The sequence below is a fragment of the Protopterus annectens genome, chromosome 13.part0 (genome assembly GCF_019279795.1).
Source record: "Protopterus annectens isolate FY-2018-M chromosome 13.part0, PAN1.0, whole genome shotgun sequence".
NCBI classification, from domain to species: domain Eukaryota; kingdom Metazoa; phylum Chordata; order Ceratodontiformes; family Protopteridae; genus Protopterus; species Protopterus annectens.
In genome coordinates, this window is record NC_056747.1 from 410111228 (window position 1) to 410126240 (window position 15013).

The following is a 15013-nucleotide window of genomic DNA, read 5'->3' on the forward strand; positions in this document are numbered from 1 at the left end:
AATAACACACACAATGCTTTTGATGCCTTTGATGTAGGAAGGCAAATGGTTACAGCGAGTCCATGACAACTTGCAAAAAAATCAGTTTACTAAAAGTCATGATGCTGAATGTACAATGTTGAAGTGTCACTACTTGAATGTTAAAATGCTGAAATCAAAATACATATTACCCTACATAGGTTTCAGGTTGACTTGTAGGCGCTGCTGTTTCACTGTGTGATACTTCTGTGCAGCGTGTTGGGGAGCTTCTCCTTTCCCACTGTTGTGCAGCTGTGGAATTTGTATGTACAAATTAGGGGTTGTGGGGGACTGAACCAACATTGGGATGTAGTGGGGCTTACTGTCTCACAAGAACGAGTCTGTGCATCTCCTGTAGGTTAACTGAGTTCTCAATTATTGTGACTGAGCTTTTGAATTTTGAGCAGTCTTTCATGATCATGTCTGTTCAAAATTGTTAGATAAAACAGAGGTAGTGCAGTTAAACACTATACTTAAGACTAATCATAGTCCCCTCCAACCAGAATATCCTGCTCAACAATTACCACACAATGTAAGTAAAAATAAAATAAATACAAAACTAAGTTGTACAACTAACAAGTCCTGACATAGCCCTTACTACAAAGCTAAAATACGTAAAAACTTTGACACTACAAAGAAAAAAAAATAACTCGGGGGTAGTGCACAAAGCTATTCACAAGCTGTATGTTCATAAAAGCTTACATAAAGTACCTAAATCCCTGTTCAGTAGAAATTTGAGTAGTTAGCACAGCCTTTTGAAGTCTTTGAGCAACAGTGTTCTAACATTAAAAAAAACAAAGAAGATGGGTAATGAAGTACATGTGGACCTGGGCTGTGTAATGCATGAAATCAGTCAGGAAAGCCTTCTACATGGCACACCTCGTCACAAAAGAGTTCTCATCCAGGAAAAAAGAGGTCATTGTTTCCCTCTACTCGACACTCATTAGACCCATTGTTGAGTACAACGCCCCTTTTGGAATGTACCTCACAAGATATCTGCAGCAGCTGGAAAAGCCACAGAAGTACCTCACAAAGAGGATTACTGGCCTCAAACAGATGCCCTACACTGACCGTCTCAAAAATCTCTAGCTTTACTCCGTAGCATATTGCCTACTCCGGAGGTGATATCTGCCTAACATGTAAAGCTATGTCAAACCCAGAGCTGTTGGACATGCTACACCTAAAGAAATCCCAATCCCTCCGAGCTACATGCTGTAGGGACCTAAACCTTGTCACCACAATAAACAGGACATGTTGAAGGGATAGATTCCTGTCTCAGAGATTTCCCATACTCTGGAACAAGCTACCCATCTATGTCAAGCAAAGTTCCTCATTAGCACTCTTCAAGAAAAATCTTGATGAATGGATGGGAAAATAGGAAATACACTCTGGGGATCACTTTTGTGGCTCTGCTCGACAGTGGCACTAACTTTCTTAGGTGGCGTGAGCCAGGGAACCTTGTTGGCTAGGCTTACTTAGACCCTTGGGCCGATAGCCTAGTTACCTACCTATGAACCTATAAATAACTTGTACAGTAGGATAAGGCTGCATTACTGATTGACATATTTTCCACTTTCTCCTCATTGAAGATTATTGCTTTCATATAGTAACCATTCCCAGTAATACTACTGAAGAATACAAGACAAACTCTGGCAAACCATGGGCTTCCCTGCTGTCATTTATGTCTCTGCTTAATAGTTGTTTACTGACTGAGAAGCTCTGCACTTTAGCTGCATCAGTTGTAAAGAAGAGGAATAATACTGTTGTGTTTTAAGAACTATCCCTAGAGATAACAAGCAAGCCACAGTACTGGTGGCTAATTGGAATCCCTTATTTGTATTTATTTATTTATGTATGTATGTATGTTTTTTTTTATTAGTAATATATTTTATGTTCAAAGCAGTAGTACCTTATTTTGTCTCTGTTATGTCTGTATTGCTTTAGTAAATGTACTACATTCAAGTTGAAGGGTAGAGTAGACCACTATTTTAATAGTATGTCCATAAAAAAATGTTTCAAATTACCCCTATCTGCAAACGCCTGACAAGAAACTAAGAAGTTAGGAAAATGCCTTGGACAGATGCTTAAAGCCTTTAGAGACAGATTGGTTTGGGTGCGGGCTGAAATTAAAACCTTAAATTGTTTGCCAGAATGACAACTTGTTACTCTGAAAAACTAACATTATGAGGCAGAACTTTTATTCAAAAATAATTTTTAGCTGACAAAAAAAGAAAATTAGAAGCTTGTGATATCATTGTCCGGGATAAAATTACAAAAATAAAATGTATAATCCACTCCCCCTGTCTTGCCAAAAGACTGAATGACCAGAACCCCGGTGACAGCAGCCTTTTCCATGCCCTTTTTTAGCCTGTAATTTGCAATGTACTGTGGGAATTGTAGTGCCCATGTAGTTGCTTTAACCCAACAGTACAATGTTTTTAAACAACATGCCCCACAAAAGCATTATTAGGGTATCAGTGGGCACTGGCTAAGTCACTGTAGTACTAACTCCAGATGTTCCTTTGTACTTTCATGTAAAGGGCAGTGCACTTATTGATGTGTTCATTTAAAATTATAAATTTAATGATTTTTAGTGACCAGAAATAAAAGGTCTGGTTTGCAGGAGATTTCTTCAAGCTGGCACGCAGAACTGGGTGGTTAATTTCAGTAGTGTAGTAGATGTAGCTAGACTCCTTCAAAACATGGAAGACTTGGAGCATATGCACACTGTATATTTTAAGGTATTAAGAAGACGTGTAAAAAATCTGAGTTGGGGGGGTCACAGTCTTTACATAGAAACAGTCTGCAAAGCTGCTATTGAAAAGGAGTGATTCTCCCAGCAAAGCATGTGCATTAATAAGTTTTATATACTGCCATCTTATGGATGAGTAGCTGTTAAAAAAAATATCTCGTTTGAAAATAGTTGGCATAACTTTTTGAAAATTATTTTGGCATACCTGATCATGGAAGAGTTGTTTTATTGATGCGTGTCTTTGTTAAAAAAAAATAAATAAATACACTCTGCATGAGCACTGATCATAATATGCACGTATGAAAATATGCACAGATTTGGACTTGATTTGTTGTAAATGTTTTTATGTTTCATTGTGATGCAGGGTTACCAAAGCTGAGGTTTATTGAAGTGAACTTTTGGTGCAGTAGTGCTGGTTCAGAGTGAAACAGAAGTGAGACTCCACCGGACAGTGGAGTTATTCAGCGCCTGACTGTCGCTGAACCATGAGTTGGCAAGGGAAATGGGGATGCTGATTTAGGGCTCTTCTGAGAATTTTAACAGTTTCCACCAATGTTGTTCCATGTGTCATGAATAACACTAGTGCCCACAAGACTATCTCTTACAAAAAAGCTGTCGGAACTGCTATGAAAAAAGGGACAGGAGATGTCCATTGCTAGACACATACACACAAATTCCACTCTTAAGGAAAGAAAGCAAAAAAAAAATGTAGAAATCATAAAAATTAGTAAGTATTGTGTGTAAAACACAGCTTTATATATGCCCCTTAGCTTGTGTCTAAGCATACTATCCTTGTCTTCTGCATAATTTTTTATCAAATGTCCACACTTCATGACACATACTGTTAGTTTATTGTGATCAAACTATAAAAGCTGAAAACGGTGAACAAGCTGTTACATATTTCAACATGTAATGTAGTTTTAACAGCCGAAAAGTTTAACTAGTACTTTGAATTAAACTTTGGCATCATTCCTTTACACCCTAAAACCATGCCTACTGTGTTGGGTTGCATGATGGAATTAGACCATTACAACTGTAAGTTAAATATCAGTCTATAATTATAGTTAGCATACTGGGTCAGTGAACTGCAACATTATTTCTGATTTGCAACTAAAATGTTCCGCTGCTGTCCTTCACAGCATCTGATTCCATTTTAACCTGCAGACTGATTGCCAGGCTACATTCTTAATAAATTATGATTTGATGTTAGAGTTCAATGTCTGACTTATCGTTTGTAGTAATAGAGGAGCACCATTAAAGAAAAGTAGCTAAAAGTCATCCATGTGACCTGTAAACATTTATTACTCAGTTTAAAATAGTTATCACTTTGTGATGGAAAAACATGAAAAAGTTAGAAAGTCCTGGTTTAATTTTATATCATGCTGGGTCACAAATAACAGGAACACACCCACATACATACAACTCTGAGATAATCACTCAAGCACACACACACACACACACACACACACACACACACACACACACACACACACACACACACACACTACAGTAGTGCACACTTCCACACCTGTCTGAGTAAACCTTCATTGCAGTTAATAAATCTTATAAGACATTTTACAGCATCAAACTGGAGTCAATCCAAATATTGCCAAACCATTTGGTCATGGGAGATTTCAATTATCCCGCCATCAACTGGGAAACCTACTCTAGCCCTAACTCACTAGAGCAAAAATTCCTTTACTTTAACTCAAATGCCCTGGAACAAATTGTTCAAACCCCAACAAGAGGAACAAACATACTAGATCTGGTCCTCACTAACATGACAAACAGCTGCACCACCGCAACTGTTGGACCATCATTAGTTAAATCTGGCCACAAATCAGTCGCCTTCAAACTGGCAGTAACACCAGAATTCACTAAGGGTTAAGTCGGACTAAATAACTTCACCAAGACAAACTACCATCCTGGGGAAGGTATAAAACCATTCCAAGCCCCACCCCCAGCTGGAAATGGTAACTACACCAAAGCTTACACTAAAGCCCTGTACAATCACTTGTGTAAGTGTATAGTCTTGGCTGTTCCAGAGAGAATCAAAGCCAGAGCCTCAAGTAAAAACATGCTGCCCTGGTGGACATCCAGCATCAACAAACTTTACAACAAACGCAAAAAGCTGCTGTCTAAGAAAACTGAGACAAGGCCCCAACAGTGGAAAGCACCCTCCTCAGCCTCAGCAGGCAAATAAGACAACACGTAAAATCTTCTGAGGGTAACTTTGAGAAAAACTTGGCAGTCACTACTAAGGATAACCATAAGGCCTTTTACAGCTCTGTATGCAGCCTAAAAGGTAGGACCCAAGCATGTGCCAAACTAGTGACTAACGGTATCACATATACTGATCCCGCAGAGATAGCAAATCTGCTGGCAGACAGACTTGGGGAAAATTTCACTCCCTTATTCACTACAAACTTATCACAGACCTTTCCCCCAGCTTCCCCCACCCTACATATCTGAAGAGCAGATCAGTAAAGCCTTATCTCTGGCAAAAAAAACACAGCCCTTTGTGGGGCCAGATGGCATCCCAGGCTATCTTCTAAACAAATTAAAACATGAACTAGCATCAGCATTAAGTACCTTATTCAATCACAGAGTCAGCCACAGGCTGTGTTCCTGTGGAATGGAGAACAGCAACAGAAGAGGGTTGGAGGAATCACTTAAAAAGTGGGCAAAGTTAGAGCCCTTTGGTTCATCTTTCGTGAGCAGATTCTCTGCCATGTGCAGTGTTGCAGAAAAATAAATCAACAAGCAAAAACACTGCTAGCACTGCTAAAGCTGCCGAGGAATAGAAGAAACAAAAGCAAAGTAAAATCTTCGGCAAGGCACCACTGCTAGTACTTGTAGCAGCTGGTAAAAACTTCAGCGAGATACCACAGTTAAAATGATAAAAAACAGCTTTAATTCCACATAAAATAAAGATTAGAAGCAGGAACGATACGCGCTTTCAGCTAATATAGCCTTCTTCAGATCGTAATACATATCCTGCAAACAAACATTTTTAAAAAGTAAACATCCAATCATAAATAAGCTTTAATCAACCTCTTCCAATCATGATTCATTTCCTGGCATAATTGTATTGGCTGTGAGAGGGCTAATCAGAAGCTTAAGTGTCTACATACCTTCTGTATTAACCAATGGAGAAACTTCCAATCACAAACTGTTCTCAGAAAAAAAGGTCCGGTGACTAGCTTTGGAGAGGTCTAAACAATTTTTGACAATCAATGGTGTATCCTTCAATTATAATATGGTAGTTGCCAAGCCTCCAAGGGATGACCTATCATCAATTCCCCAACAAGAAAGCCACCAATCACAATCCATTCAAAGAAAAAGAAATCAGTCATTGGCCTCAATCTTGCAAACTACCATGCTATGAGTCCAACTCTCCATGCACAAACCATCAACAAAAACACAACACCAATAGGGTCACATCCACTGACAACAAAATACCCCAAATAGGATGCAGACAATCCACTGAGTGAAGCTCCATGAGCCAAACCAACAAATCGCAACAAAGAAAGCTGGAGTCCAAACTTTATCAGGAAAAACAGAGAAACATCCAATCTTTTAAATAACAAAAAAGGTGGAAACACCTCTCAGCTATACCAAACAGACAGCTTCCAGCCAGTATAAAACCAAACGGCCAGTATGCATGCTAGTGGCCAAGTTTACTGTAAACAGGCTGGTAGCAACATTCTCAACATACCATATTGACAAAACGAGTACAAATAGTAAATTATTTAAAGCTGTGCAAGCCAAATTAATAGAACACAATAAAAAAGCAAAATGACTGAAAGGCTATCCTAGGGCAAGGAAATCATTACTGAAATATCTTAATTTAGCAAAAAATACTATAACGATGTAAAAATGTATACTATAAGCAAGGAGATCCACAATAGGTTGATTTTAGGAGGCTTGACCTGTGTTTTTGCTACGATTGGCTATCGCATCACTAGCTGAACTAATGACTGGCTATTTAGCTCAGCACCTTTTGGGATTGGAAGCTTTATTGTTCTACATCATTAGTGTTCTTTTGCCAGGATTAAGATATTTCAGTAATGATTTCTTTGCCCTAATATAGCCTTTCAGCCATATTGCTTTTTTATTATGTTCTATTAATTTGGCTTGCACAGCTTTAAATAATTAACTGTTTGTACTCATTTTGTCAATACGGTATGTTGAGAATGTTGCTACCAGCCTGTTTACAGTAAGCTTGGCTCGTAGCATGCATACTGGCCCTTCGGTTTTATAGTGGCTGGAAGCTTCCTGTTTGGTATGTTTGAGAGGTGTATCCCCCCCCCTCCCTTTTTTTTGTTATTTATAAGATTGGATGTTTCTCTGTTGTTTTTCCTTGATAAAGTTTGGACTCAATCTTTCTTTGTTGCGATTTGTTGGTTTGGCTGATGGAGCTTCAAGTGGTGGATTGTCTGTATCCTATCTGGTGTATTTTGTTGCCAGTCGTTGTGACCCTATTGGTGGTGTGTTTTTGTTGATGGTTTGTACATGGAAAGTTGGACCCATGGCATGGTTGTTCGCAGGATACATGCCGATCGAGGCCAATGACTGATTTCTTTTTCTTTTTCTTTGACTGGTTTGTGATTGGTGGCTCTCTTGTTGGGGAATTGATGATAGGCTGTCCCTTGGAGGCTCGGCTTCTACCATATTATAATTGAAAGATACACCATTGATCGTCAAAAAATTTTTAGACCTCCCCCAAGCTAGTCATTGGACCTTTTTTTCTGAAAACAGTTTGTGTTTGGAAGTTTCTCCATTGGTTAATACTGGAGGTATGTCAACACTTAAGCTTTTGATTAGCCGTCTCACAGCCAATACCATTATGTTAGGAAATGAATCATGATTGGAAGAGGTTTATTAAAGCTTATTTATGATTGGATGTTTACGTTTTAAAAGGTTTGTTTGCAGGATATGTATTACGATCTGAAGAAGGCTATATTAGTTGAAAGCGCATATCGTTCGTACTTCTAATCTTTATTTTATGTGGAATTAAAGCTGTTTTTTATCATTATAACTGTGGTGTCTCACTGAAGTTTTTTCCAGCTGCTACAAGTACTAGCTGTAGGACCATTGACAAGGGCAAATCTGTACATACAGCATACCACGACTTAGCCAAGGCCTGTGACACAGTCCCACACTTAGGCATTACTGATAAACTTAGCAAACTGAATGTAAACTGCTTTGTTGTAAGATAGATTGCCAATTAGCTCACAAGTGGGTGACTCTACATCAACCTGCAGACCTGTCATCAGCGGGGTGCCACATGGGTCAGTGCTTGGCCCCCGAATGTTTTGTATATACTTCTCAGAAGTTCAGGCCAAAACTAAGAGGCTGTGGTTGACCAGGTTTGCAGACAACTCCAAACTGGGTACAATTATTGAATCCCCAAATTATATCAGCATACTTCAGGAGGGTCTTACACAAACCATCGACTGGTATCTTAGTCACGGTCTCAAACTAAATGCAAAGAAATGCATCATCTTTCCCTATGGTAAAAATAATGTCCCTTCACACTATCAAATTAACAATACCTTATATACCTACAAAGTGTTAAGGGATCTGGGATCACAAGTAGACTGTGACCTTAACTTCGACCACCATGTGTCTACTGTAGTAAGGAAGGCTTTCTACGTAGCACACTTGATTAGCAAAAGCATCACCTCTAGAGCAAAGGAGGTTAATAATACCTTTGTACGCATCATTAATCAAGCCCAAGGCCATAATTGAGTATAACGCCCCTTTTGGCATGTACCATACAAAGCACCTGCAACAACTGGAGAGACCTCAGAGGTTTCTAACAAGGAAGATCAAAGGACTTCAGCACGTACCTTACACAGATCGACTAAAATCCCTGTCACTATACTCAGTATCATATAGACTTCTTAGGGGAGACGTATGCCTTTCATGCAGAGCACACTCTGACCCAGACCTAATGAATTTGCTGCACATCCATAAATCAAACGGGACTAGAGCCACCAATTCCAGGGATCTAAATATGGCCCTGAGACTTGAATAGGATGTGCTGTAGGGACAAATTTGTCTCCCAGCGACTGCCGCCTCTTTGGAATAGACTGCCAGTTCATGTGAAGCAGAGCACCTCTATGAGACTATTCAAAAGGAACCTGGGCAAGTGGATTGCTCACAGTAAATTTTTACCAGGAGTAATGCCCACAACCCTTCTGGACATGGGAAGTCATTACTAAACAGAATCCTGGGTATTGACTGGAATATCATTGTATTACATTGAGATGAAATGACTAGTCTTAAAACATTGCCTGCAGTTGCAAAATTTTGGACGCAACCATTTTACATCAGTGTATGAGACTTCATTTACATTTTTAAAGTGGTGTATGCTTATCATAAAAAATTTAAATTTTACCAAAAAGTACCGCTCAGTTTCTGGACTGGGAGAAATGTATAGAGAGAAGACCCATGAAATATTTACATATGTGAAAAATGAGGATCTGCATTAGTCTGGTATAATATACCTTTGCAGGTCACATGCTTTTTTTTTTTTGTCAACAGGGCTATGTGAATTTATCTTAGGATCACTTTTCAGTTATGAGCCAAGACATTGAGAAGTCAGTAAAGTGCAACTTGCATACTGAACCAGGCAAAGTGAAATAAAGCAGTATCAGCATCTTCTGTGTGGAGACATGTGTGAATGGGTGTACTTTCGTTGAGGGTTGTGCGTCAGGGCTGGCAACTCTGTACGTAAAAATCTACTGCCAGTTATTAGCGGACCGGAGTTCCGATGTGGCGACCCCTAACCGGGAAAAGCCGAAAGATACAGCAACAACAGGCACAGTTATATAATGTGGCACGTTAATTCAGCAGTTAAACATGTAAACATGAGCTTTCCTTTTGATGACAAGTAGTAAATTAACCAAAGCGAACAAAAAGTATTATACAGGGGCATTCCACAATTCAAGTAAATCCCTGGTGTACGCGTTAATTTGGGCTCGTCAGCCTAAAGGCACTAAATACCATGTCATCAAACACACATATGGAACAAATGAGAAGCAACTAAGCTACCAAAAGAGAGAGAGAGAGAAAAATGTGTCCCAGTGATAATGTCTCTGCCACTTAAAACGTTCTTTTTTTTTACATGTGCTGCTGCATGTTGGTTTACAGTTCAGTATGTATGTCACTGTACAAACAGTTTTCAACAAGTTAGCTTGTTGAAGAAATCTGAGCACATCTGGCTGCTCAATGAGTTCCCTTACAAAAATGTTTTTGCTACTGCGACAGGTAGCCAGCTGTACTCAAAAAAAACAAAGAAGCACAAACCAATGACCAAAATACCTCCACAGGCAAATACCAGCGTTGCTCGGCTTTCCAAAATAATGTCAGTGATAAGAAAATTAATCCACGCTGTAACTAGCGTAAAAAAGGTACAGCTTTCAATGAAAACCCAGTAGGTACTGTAAATCCTTTATTTGCACAAACGACCAGCTCAAAACAAGCGCTTTCGCCTGGTAATATCAGGCTTTGTCAAGTTGTCAGCTGTATTATATTTTCTTTTGTGCTTTAGTACGTTAGACCTTACAAGAAAGTAGCAATCTCTGTCTGTGTCTCTTTCACATACATACATACACACACACACACACACACACACACACACACACAGTTGATCAAAAAGGAGGTGCAACTGAAACATATTCTTTGCAATAGATGATGCCATGTTATTTGTGAATCTTGTATAAAAACACAGATGAACAAATTAAACGGACCCCTTACCTTTAAACTGTCCCTGATTTTACTTCATATTTTTGTACCAAATTCCTACAAGTTTTGATTTTCTGTTAAATGACTGAGGATTTCAGGTGGTAAATAATGCCAGTCTGCATTTCATTATTGATCTTATAATGCATGTTGATGCAAAACATGCTGTTCTGTTAACCTTCTGAATTGATTTTTAGAAACGTTTAAAATATGTCGCTGATTAAGGGCAATTGTCCCCCTCTTATTTTTGTCTTTGTCATTGCCCAACATTCTTGAGCAAAGATGATGAGAGGAATTTCATATCATTATCATCCAGCCTAAAAAAAAGTCTGGTTATAGGATTAAAAAAAAAAATTGCATGGTCATCACGTATGGTAAAAGTGAAACTTCAGTAAGGAAGTGCAAAGGAGCCAACTGTGCCATTTGTTTTCCTTCGCACTTCCTTGTAGAAGTTTCACTTCTATCGCGTGTCGACCATGCACATTTTAATAAAACACTCATTATTACATTTGGTTTGCTCTGAGATTCTAAACTAATTTACTTGTTAATCTGGTAAGTAGACTGGTCCATGAACCATTTTCAGCTACAGCAGGACCATTAGCAAAATAAAAAATGTACGTAGGATATGTCTCTGAATAAAAAAACATAAAACATTAGAACAGAAGTATGCATTGGTTTACATTTCTTTTTTTAGTTAAATGATATTCATTTGCATATTAAAGTAGTATGATGCCATATCTTATATCATTCATGCAGATGTAACAAAAGAAGACAAATACCTCACATTGATGAGTAGGATTTAGGAGCAAGTACTCTCTTATTCTCGTACAGTGCCAAAACTAGGTTGAATGTAGTGGGGGGGCTTAAGAGATATATCAGGAAACTGTACTTCACTGAAGTACTTGTATTGTATGTCCCTGAATGGGTACTTATTTTAAAACACCCTTTTTATATTATCACTTGTGACATAGACTTACATTTATGTCAAACCATATTAACAAGTTCACATTTACAAACATTATACATCACATATATTGTTAAATAGTTTATAATCTGGGCAATATTTACATAAATTATTCAATTTCTGCTTTCTCATAAACCTCATTCCTCCACCAAATCCCGAATGGGTACTTGTTGAACCTTTGTCTGGATGAGCACAATTTGTCAAAACTTCAAGCAAAAAAACTTTTTTAATGGGGCAAAATATTTCAGCTGCAAAGCTGTACAACTATGAAAGAAAGGGAAATCTCACTGCAGTATTGTTGTAGCTTGTGATCAACAAGTTGCAGACTTACCCACTTCACAACAGACTACATGTAGCGGATCAGCTGAAAGTCAGATGGATGTCTGGAATGTCTTTTTAGTGGACGTAACAGATGTCAAACTTGAACCCTTAAGCTTAAACGGGGTTATATATGGAGTATAATTCAGGAATAAATTATGGTAGAAATGTAGTGTATGTTGTCTTTTAAGAGACTGAGATGGTGATTTACTTGATTTTTTTTAAAAAACAGGATGATTTCTGTAACAACAATAATGTTAAGATATCTTAACTTTAATATACATTTGCTAATATTGGGAATTCCTATCTTTCTAGCTCTATTTTGTTGTCCTTGATTAACAGGGTGCAGAGATAAATTTTCTTTCAGTTTTATAGCAAGTAATGTGATGGTGGTGATATAAGTAAAAGTTTAACCTTAACCCATGTCTTGTTTTTTTTTTTTCCTCTTCAACAGCTAGGAATGCCTTTAGAGTCTTCACGCATGGACACTGGAAATATCCGGCGATGCCTGGCTCATGGTCTTTTCATGCATGTAGCTGAACTGCAACTTGATGGTACATATGTTACACTTGACACACATCAGCCAGTGGCAATCCACCCTTCTTCTGTACTTTTCCACTGCAAACCTGCCTATGTAATTTACAATGAGTTGCTTCACACTTCAAAGTGCTACATGCGAGACCTTTGTGTTATTGATTCTGAATGGCTTTATGAGACTGCACCAGACTATTTCCGCAGGAAGCTAAAGTCTAACAAAAACTGACTTATATTAAATAAATCTACTTCCTGAGTGTTTCCTTAACAGAGCATGCTGATCTTCTGAATATAATTGCTCGTAGTGGTATGGCTCCTTATGTTAAAAGTGAGGCCTCACTGGGCCACGACGGTCAGTGTTTGACACTGGCAGGACATGGAGCAATGTGGATCTTACTGGAATTAACAGTAGAAGAACTGTCACAGCAAATGGCTGCTGTTCTGTTTTGAAAAAAAAATGAGTAGATAATAGTACCTGCTACTTGTCAGAGCGTTGGACCATATAGCAGCAGCCAGTCATGTTATTCTTCAGAGTACAGTTTTCTTTCTTGCTGTTTCTGTAAATGGCTTCAGTAGCTTGTTGGGGAAAGTAAATATATGTAAGTATAGTTTGGTTTATTGGCTGTAGTCAAGTAAAATTCCTAGGAAGAGTTACATATATGTATATTTTCTGGACTGTATTCAACAGTAAATTATTTTTCTCTAACTTGAAGTAATTTGGCTGTTCCTTGAATCCACTTTTCTCATCTTGCTTTCCCTTTCCAGTGAATAAGCATCCATTAATGTCTCTACCTTCGCATGCACCATTGAACCAGGAGAGTTTGGTGAGAAGGTTTGATCAGAATTTCCATGTAACATACACTTCCTTAAAGAAAAGTAGGAGAGTGGTTATTCCATAAGCCATACCATCCTCCCACCACTCAGCCACACCAGGATGCATTGATAAGTTGAAGTCAGTCTTTTATATGCATTTGGTTTGGTATGCACAGAAAGTTGACAGGTGTTGATGCTGTGCTTGGGTTACAGGCATGCAGGAAGTCTCCTCCCACTATAAGAGCAGAAGTCCCTGATTGCATTGGGCAAGACATCAGCTTTGAAGAGTTTAAGGGCTCAGGTGAAGAACATACTTAGCCTGTTAGTAGTGTAATCATCTACCTGCATACTTAAAACATGTTTGTGAAAAAATAGACTGCTTTGGTCTACCAGGCCACTATCTGTGAAACTTGAGTTGTTGTTGTCTTTTGGCTTTTCCTGGTTAGGGGTCGCCACAGTGGAACTCCGGTCCACTAATGATTGGCAGTAGATTTTCACGGTGCTGAGTTGCCAGCTCGACGACCAACTTTCAACGAAGGCATGCCCATTCACACGTCTTTCGGAACACCACTCGACCCGCGGAGAGGACATGCAGACTCCACACAGAAGCAACTCCCTGCACACTAGCTGAGAATCAAACTGGAGAACTTCTTGCTGTGAGGCAACAACGCTACCACTGCACCACCGTTGTATGAAACTTAAGTACTGTCGTGATTTAGGGAAGAGGACCACAATATACAGTAGTAGAGCTGTTTTCAATTGAGCCAAGGTACAAATCATACTGTATTAGTTAAAGGCTAACTGCATGCTTTCATTAGTAACTGAAATGGAATGAGCAATATTTAGTAGCTATCAAAAAGTGTCCTTGTTCTGAGAGAATTAATATATTTTTGACCTGATAACATTTTAGCATTGTATGTTGTTTCTTTAAAATGTTTTTGAAACAGCTTATTAGCATGGTTACAGTTCATTATTATGGTTATTAAACTGAATGACTGCATCAGCTTTGTTAACTCTTCATTTATATGTTTGAATTTTATAACTAAGTAATATGTATCAGTTGTTAAATGATACAGAAAGGTAACAGAACATCGTAATATATTTGGAGTGAATGTAGTTAAAGCAGATTGTGTAAAAGCAGATGTGTGCAAAAGGCAGTTTTAATGTATTCATAGTTTCTATAACCAGAGCAGGAACTTCATTAAAAGAATGTAAGCTCCGTAACTAATTTTTAAAAATAAAATACATTGTAAATAATATATAAAAGCTGTGAGTTTTGCGTTGTCTTTTTTTTTTTTTTTTTTATACAAGAGGCATGGAACTAGACTCAGGTGCATTTCTTCAGTGAGGCATATAACTGGGATGTACAGTTGGATATTGTTTCTCCAGCAAACTGAGCAGGACTAGTTGCCATATCCTTATCATCTTGTATCTTATGTGGTGGTACACAACGGCCTTTTTATAAGTTACCCATTTTATTGCATTATTAATTTTAAATCAAACTAATTGTGTCTTTGAATGAAACATAGGATATGATTTGTGTCAGATTTGCAAATGATTTCAGAATTTACAGCTTGAAATCTTTTTATATGATCATGTCTAAAATGCATAAAATAAACTATCTTGACTGTTTTAACAGAATAAAATACAGCATCAGAAATGTTAGAGTACAGGTGTACTATATATGTCTGGAAAAGGAGTCCATTTAAAAGTAGTGATAATTCTTACTCTTCTGTATCATAGATTACTGCATTAAACATCCTAAGGCCAGCATGTATCATTCTGTACGGTCATTATCTATTAAAATAATAGGTTCATAGGTAAGTACTAGGCTTAACTGCCCTTGTGGGCCATTTTGAGCC

At 38.2% G+C, this 15013-nt stretch overlaps 1 protein-coding gene across 1 annotated transcript in view; it reads left to right on the plus strand.

The window, feature by feature from the left end:
- The window catches only part of DHX33 (DEAH-box helicase 33), a 380923-nt gene extending 367879 nt beyond the window's left edge, over positions 1 to 13044 (plus strand). The window contains exon 12 of the mRNA XM_044054042.1: positions 12259 to 13044. Coding sequence (XP_043909977.1) covers positions 12259 to 12567 — 309 coding nt within the window. The 3' untranslated portion in view covers positions 12568 to 13044. The remainder of the gene's footprint in view (positions 1 to 12258) is intronic.
- Positions 13045 to 15013: the final 1969 nt, after the last annotated feature.